Source organism: Diabrotica virgifera, chromosome 1 (genome assembly GCF_917563875.1).
Source record: "Diabrotica virgifera virgifera chromosome 1, PGI_DIABVI_V3a".
NCBI classification, from domain to species: domain Eukaryota; kingdom Metazoa; phylum Arthropoda; class Insecta; order Coleoptera; family Chrysomelidae; genus Diabrotica; species Diabrotica virgifera.
This window is the reverse complement of record NC_065443.1, coordinates 222,422,097-222,429,867: the sequence shown is the minus strand read 5'-3', so window position 1 is coordinate 222,429,867 and position 7,771 is coordinate 222,422,097. Positions and strand designations below refer to the sequence as shown.

General features: G+C 34.0%; 1 protein-coding gene across 1 annotated transcript; it reads right to left on the bottom strand.

Moving 5' to 3' along the window:
* Nucleotides 1–292: 292 nt before the first annotated feature.
* On the bottom strand, nt 293–3,292 carry LOC126892859 (uncharacterized). Its single transcript, XM_050662671.1, has 3 exons — nt 3,162–3,292; nt 1,907–2,103; nt 293–1,290 (listed from the first exon to the last, which is right to left on the bottom strand). Exons 1-3 carry the CDS (start codon nt 3,290–3,292, stop codon nt 293–295), a joined length of 1,326 nt encoding a protein of 441 aa, XP_050518628.1.
* Between the last annotated feature and the right edge of the window lie 4,479 nt (nt 3,293–7,771).

The window sequence follows — 7,771 nt, the reverse complement described above, 5'->3', positions numbered from 1 at the left end:
ATTTTTTGTCGCAAAAGGTTTTTGTCACAAAAACAGCACTGTATATTTATATATCATATATATACAGCAAAACCAGATTCACTTTGTATTTGAGATTTGGATGTGCACTGTTGTTGATGTTCGGTTTTTCCATATTTTCTGAATTTTATTTTGGTACCGTGCAGGCATTTTATTTGGCGAGACGTTACCAAAATAAAATTTAAAAAATTTGGAAAAACCGAATATCAACACCAGTTCGCATCCAAATCTTAAATACAAAGTGAAACTCGTCGTGCTGTATATAAATATATTATCATTTTTTGAAAGAGTTACATAAATATGTAAATATATTATGTTGCCAGAAGTTTTCTGCAGCATCCATTAACATCTTTATGTATTCTTCATCACATGGTACCCATATATCAAAAAAATTTAAATTTTCCTCAAAATTAGGATCTGCAACACAAAATAATGCTTTTTGTTTCTTACATAGAAACATCTGTAGCTGCACTTGAGCTTTGTATTTTGCTGTAATTTCCATATTTTTTGTTAAATAGTTACAAATAGTTTTCTCAGATTGAGGACATTTTATTTTAACTACAAATTCTTCAGATATAGCATCTGGAGAAGCCCCAAATATTGGATGCCTGTGATTTAATTGTAACCCAATATGACTGAGTTTCATCTTTAATTTTTTTTCTATAGCTTTAATTACAGCATCCTCAAGCCTTTTTCCTCGAGACATGGCTTCTGTAGCAGGAAGTTTGGTTACACCAAGTATTTGGTTAACCAGGGAACCATCTGATTTTTTGCAGTGTGCTGCATCATAAATCTTTGATGCAGTTATTCTTGCATATCGCAGATCAAACCATAAACCGGAATTAGACTGTTCAATCGTTATTGCTGCAGCTTCAGAACATAGTTGGGGATCCACTTCCTGATAACAAAGTTCTAGAAATTCTGAAAAATTCAGTGCCATTTCCGAAAAATCATTTCTGCTAACAAAATTTAACATCAATTGATGTAGTCCAAGATGTTGCAAAATTCTGTTAGGCTTGAAGTGTTTCAATAGCTGACTCTCAACATTATGTTCTAGTCCTTGGTTCACAACTTCCTGTAAAAAGAGTGAGCTTTCTTCATCTGAGCTCAGTTCTTCTTGTGCTCCAAAATCCTTCAAAGTTAGGTATTTAACCGAAGTTCCAACTTTGGAAAGTTTACTCTTTGCCCAGTAACAAGAAACTTCAGTTGGAGAAGGTTCTTCACTCCTTCTGTGAAGCCACATCAAGAGTGCTATGGAATGCTTACACCCACCTAAAACAAAGTAAATGCTATACTTATAAATTATACCCAAAATTAATATCATTTCATAGTATGTACTTGCTATCCTTTACGTTCCATATTACAATTAGATTGGAAGCATTTAAAATGTGGACATATCGAAGAATTTCCTGGATAGACAGAATAACCAATGAAGAAGTACTAAGAAGAATAGAGATCAGCAGGGAGATACTGGATTCCATCAAAATAAGAAAACTGCAATACTTGGGTCATATAACAGCAGTTGATGACAGATATGAACTCCTAAAATTAATAATACAGGGATAGATTCAAGGAAGGCGCAGCATAGGTAGAAAAAATTGTCCTGGCTGAGAAATCTCAAAAAATGGATTGGATGTAGCTCAACTGAACTCTTTCGGGCTGTATAGTGCCAAAAGTTAGAATAGGCAATGATGATTGCCAACCTTCGTCGCGGAGATGACACGTAAGGAAGACATTCCATAAACATAAACAGTTTTTAAATAGCATAAAAGACATATAAAACATTTTTTTTTAGTCTTAAAATCGTAGAATGTCAATATACCTATGCACGACTAAAACTAATCTGATATTTACCTAGTATATATTTTAACATTTTAAAAATATTTACCTGAAGAGGCAGCACAGTCATGGCACTGAATATTTAACACCTTTTCACATTCCTCATCAATATTGCAAGTTACAGCATATTGTGTTTTGCTCACATTGTGTTCAGGTGTCATTTTAGCTTTAACTGTGCACACATTTTTATCCCTTCGAACTTGCACCCATCCAACAGCAGAGTCACCATAAGAAGGCCTAGCGGATCTGTAAATAAGTAGAAATATTTAATAAGTAGGTACCTATGTAGATGTAAGTATTTTTGTGCCTAATATTTTTGTTTCAAGTAACTAAAAATATATTGTCCTTTACACTTTATATTATTGCATATTATTCATATTATTATTCACATTATCCATATTATTCACTTAACTTATTATAATAATGTTATACTTTAAGGGCGTAGGCGCAAAATTTCGCGCCAATGTGTTTTACATGCATTCATTTTTTTCTAATAATGAGAAAACTAATAAGTATTTTTAAAAAATTTAAAAGCAGAATGAATTACCGAGGGTCGAAAGTCCCTTAGAAAAACCAAATATTTAAAATTAAAAATCACACTACATATTTAAATTTTCTCTTTTTTACCCCTGTAATTTATTAAAATAAAAATTATAGAAGTTTTCAGGGACTTTCGGCCTTGGTAATAATGCAATCTTTCATTTTGCCTTTAAATTTTTCAAAAATGCTTATTAGTTTTCTCAGGATTCGAAAAAAATTAATGTATTTCAAACACATATTGGCGCGAAATTTTGCCTTAAGGGATGGATACGAACTTTCGGCTTCAATGCTATTTAAATGGGATTCATTCTTTTCGAATCCTGAGAAAACTAATAAATATTTTTGAAAAATTTAAACGCAGAATGAAAGATTACGTTATTACCGAGGGTCGAAAGTCCCTGAAAACTTCTATAATGCCTATTTTAATAAGTTACAGGGGTGAAAAACTGAAGAAAAAATTTAGTGTGATTTTTAATTTCAAATATCTCATTCAAAAGAAACTTTTTATTCATTCTAAGGGACTTTCGGCCCTCGGTAATAAAGTAATCTTTCATTCTGCGTTTAAATTTTTTAAAAATACTTATTAGTTTTCTCAGGATTCGAAAAAAATGATTACATATAAAATATATTGAAAATTTTGACAGGCGCCAAAATTTTGCATTCTGTTCCTTTCGTCTTAACTTAAATAAGTTTTTACTTGTATGAAAAATACTTATATCGATTTATATTATACGTAGAACTATTAACTATGGTTTATATCCTACCTGTTAGTTTTAACACCTCGAACTTCAGCAAGAGAAAAACTTTCGCTGTTTTTGATGTAAGTCGCCACCATAAACATATCCACTAAAGGTAAATTGTCAGACTGTCCCTTTAAAAACCCGGCGTCAGTCATTTAAAAAAATTATTTTACAAAATGTAACACACTTAAAACCTTTAACAGTATTAAAAATTAAAACAGGCTATAATACAAGGGAAACGTTATCAAATCTATTGTCATATGCATAAAATGCAATCGTTGAAAATGCAATACCGTTGCAGTTGCAGCGTTGCAATACTTATTGTTTTTACCCGTTTATAGAGATGACCAACGAGCACTTTGACGTAACAACCGATTCCGCCCGTTGAAAGAATAATTTAAATTCTGCAGTTTTTAATTGCTTATATTTATTTCATAATAATAAAATATGAGTTTTTTTGTAAACTGGGGTTCTTTTAACAGTATTAAATAACGTTTATCAGTAATATTTCTGGAATTTAATTTTTATGCAAGTTCCCTATTGCCGTCGTCAGTACGCTCTCCCCCCTCTCTACTCCTCCCAACCAAGCGCAGACAGAACGCATGCAAATTGTCTTCAAATTTGGGGATTTATTTGGCAATGTAAAGATTTATTTGCCCGCACTGTAGATGCCTCGAAAAAACTTATTCTAATGGCGGTAATTTCCACATATTAATATATTTTTCAAATTGGGCTCTGTACCGCCATGCTTTATTATATTACGAATACGTGTGCAAAATATCTCGAAAAAATATTCAAAATTACAGCCGCAATCTTGGAACGCGTTTTCGCTACCTTTTGATCGCTACTGTTTCCTCTTAAAAAATCTATTTTTAAAAAGTATCTAGGTCAGTAATTTAGTGACTTATGTTGAAAAGTAAGTCAGTCCCTACTTTTTTAAGCAAGAAAGTGAGCGGAAGCGAAAATTTAAAAAATTAAAATTAGCGAATACCACTGTAATTAAAATTAGCCATTGGCCTTATTCAATCTTGTTTATCCATGTATTGTTAATAGATTGTAGAAATTCTACTGGCTTAGAATGATTATTTAAAAAAAATGGCGTTAAAAGCGAATATCGAATTTTTGCAGTTTTGTAAAAAATGCTTTTTCTTCAAATTAAACAGATTAGCGTCAGAGATATGACAAAACTATTTATATAAAAATTGTATCTTTTTCAATTTCGAAGAATTTTATTTGCTACAGTTTTTTTGTGCGGCAAAAATTGAGTAAAATATTGACAATTAAAACTTATACTAACATACCAAAACTACCTTCACCAACCCTTTTAAAGTCACCCGTTTTTTAAAGTGAGTGTTTTAAAGGGATTTAATATTAACATCCTTATAGGGCTTGTAAAAACCTATAAAATTCTTTTTTACAGAACTTTTTAAGGTAAAAAATAAAAAAGTTACGGTTAAAAAGCCAATATATTTTTTTGGAGAAAAATAGAGAAATCCAATCGAAAGCATAATAATGTAACATAGCGGTATTTTTTGTATTATGTACGTTAGAAACTTACGAATACACACAACAAATACGTAGATGTTGATGCTTTAGATGAGTACTTAAAAAGGACTTAACTTCAGGTTCAAGTCCAGCAGTTGCTTGGAAACTGCAATATTCAGCAAATCGGCTAAGGGTGGTTTTCAAAAGATGGATCGTTGCATCCATTAAAAACGAAAGAGTCGCCTGCTCCTGAAGAACTTATAAAAATGATATTTTGTCACTGTAATAAAGTTTGCGGTGCCTCATGTAGCTTCAGAAAAGTGGGGTTATTTTGTAATCCAACTTGCTCTGGTTGTTTTGATAATAATTGCAGTAAAAGTACTTCAAGTGTCTACAAGTTCTACCCAAGCCAAGAAGAAATTTATGGGTTTTGGGGAAATCAAATTTCCACACCAGCTGCTTTTAACAACAATGCTGACTGGATAGAAGATACGACGCACAACTGTCACCACTACTTCACTGCTAACTACGAACCATTCACGACTGAAGAGGTCTCAAATGTCATCAAAGAGCTTTATAACTGGAAATCTTCTGGACCAGACGGAGTTCAGAACTTCTGGCTTAAAAAGTTTTGGTGTATTCATGAGTGCTTATCAACATTAATTAATCATGTTAATTCTAATCCGCAGGAAATACCATTATTTCTAACTCAGGGAACTACTTATTTAATACCAAAGGATCAAAATAACACCCAAGATCCATCAAAGTACCGCCCAATTACTTATCTTCCAACTTTGTACAAATTGGTCACATCCTGTGTAACTCGGCGTATCTACCAACACTGTGCTCTAAACAATATCATAGAGCATCAACAGAAAGGATGCGCTAAGGGTTCCATGGTTTGCAAAGAACAACTTGTCATCGACTCAGTCATTCCTATCCAGGCATTCACTAAAAAAAGGAACCTTTTTACTGCCTTTATTGACTACAAAAAGGCCCTTGATTGAGTACCGCATAAATGGTTTATAGATATATTGAAAATAAACAAAGTCCATGATAACCTAGTGACCTTTTTAAGGCATGTAATGAGAGATTGGAAGACTAAAATTCACCTCCAAATACTTGGTGAAAACAATATCGAAACCGAAAATATCGCAATCAACCGGGGCCTTTTTCAAGGAGACTCGTTAAGTCTATTGTGGTTCTGTTTAGCTTTGAACCCCCTTTCCCAGCTCTTAAACTCCACTGACTCAGGTTTTTGCATTAAAAACAATAATACTGTGGTAGCGAAGCTCAATCATCTGTTGTATATGGATGATTTGAAATTAATGGCTTCCACTCAAGAACACCTAGAACAGATGCTAAAAACTGTAGAAACATTCTCTAATGATATTAGTACGCAATTCGGTCTAGACAAGTGCCGTGTTTTGAATATAGTCAGAAGAAAGTTGCAGCCCGGTGGATTCGATATGCATAATGGCCAGAACATCGAGGCCATGGGCGAAAACGATATGTACAAATATATTGGAGTAAAGCAGGCGCGGTAAATTGACCATAAGCAAATGAAAACTGAGATAACTACTGAGTTTATACGAAGGGTAAATCAGCTGCTTCGTTCACAGCTTAACAGTAAAAATTTGTTTAATGCACTAAACACCTACGCTTGTTCCTCGCTTAACTATTCATTTGGTGGACAAAAACGGATATAGAAAATCTTCAGCGAAAAGTACGAACACACCTCACAAAGGCACAAAAACACAACCCTAAAAGTGCAGTAGAACGAACGACATCGACATTACCGCGGTATTTAAGAGGAAGTGCACTTATAGATATAGGTGAGCAATTATACAAACAGATTGCTAATTTAAGAACTTATTTTCAGATGCAGGCTGACACATCTAGTCTACACCGCACTATTTGTGCAGCAGATGACACAACACCGATCAAACTGAGGGAACCAGAAATGCGCATAAACCACCTCAATGGAGACAATGGAGAATGCAAAGTACCCAGACGATACCTATTATTATGTCTACTACTGGAGTCATTCCGAAGAACCTCCTCGAAAGCATAAAAAGGCTGGGTCTAAATGAAAATATTTACAAGACCATGCAGAAAGCTGTACTACTCGCAACGGCCAGATGTGTACGAAAATTTTTGCGAGATACACCTGTATACCAAGTCAGCTAGGGCTCGACAACACGGAAAGAGTCCCACCAGAGCTCAATCCTTTTGATACCGTAGGTATCTGGGATGAGTCAATTTTCCCCTTAGAGGGAGTGTGAGCCGTATGGCTAAATCTGGGTAAATTTTTAAACTGTTCCACAATTAAAACTTCCCCTGTTCCAGTGTTCCCGTACATTAAAGTTTGTCCGACTAGACACCGGTAAGCCATTAACAAATTTTCAGCTTGCTATTAGTCAACTTTTTTTGGTACGCGGGATCCAGGTCTAGTAGTTTTCACCCTTAAAAATGAACTTTTAACGGATTCAAATAGTCAATAATTATAGTAAGTGTATCAATCAATCATTATTTTTTATTCTTCGGAACAAATTTCACTCTTTTTGTAGATTCAAAGCTCCTTTATACATTACGGCAATAAGGGGTAATTTTCACCCTTAAAAAATAAGAAGCGCCCGTCATCACAATACAGATTTTGAAGTAGAGGGTAAGGTGAACTTAACCCCAAATTTTTATACAAATCAGTTTTATTCTGTCAAAATTGCGAGGTTTTGTCCTATTTTAAACTTCATTTCTTGGACTATTTATATAATTCAACGCTGCGTTATGGACTAATTACCATAGTACTAGTAGACAATAGTTAAATAAAAAAAAAACGATTACAATACCCAAACGTCGCTTTTTTTTTCCAAATCTCTGCTTTTTGTTCTAGTTGCGAAACCGATTTCATCCAATTTCGCAGCGATTTTTCTAAACTAGTGCCTTCTGTGCGCATTATCGAGAATAGGTAAATCAATCTGAGTCATGAAGGGCAAACAAAGGCTGCCTTCAAGAACAAAAGGTGCTCGGGAGTTCGCTTGTAACTTGTTAACCATAGAAATTCCGAGTCCCACGGTGATTTATGGCGCGATGTTAACTGTAGTTGTGAACTGAAAATCTCTGTTTCATTTTTTTTAAGCTGAACGTTG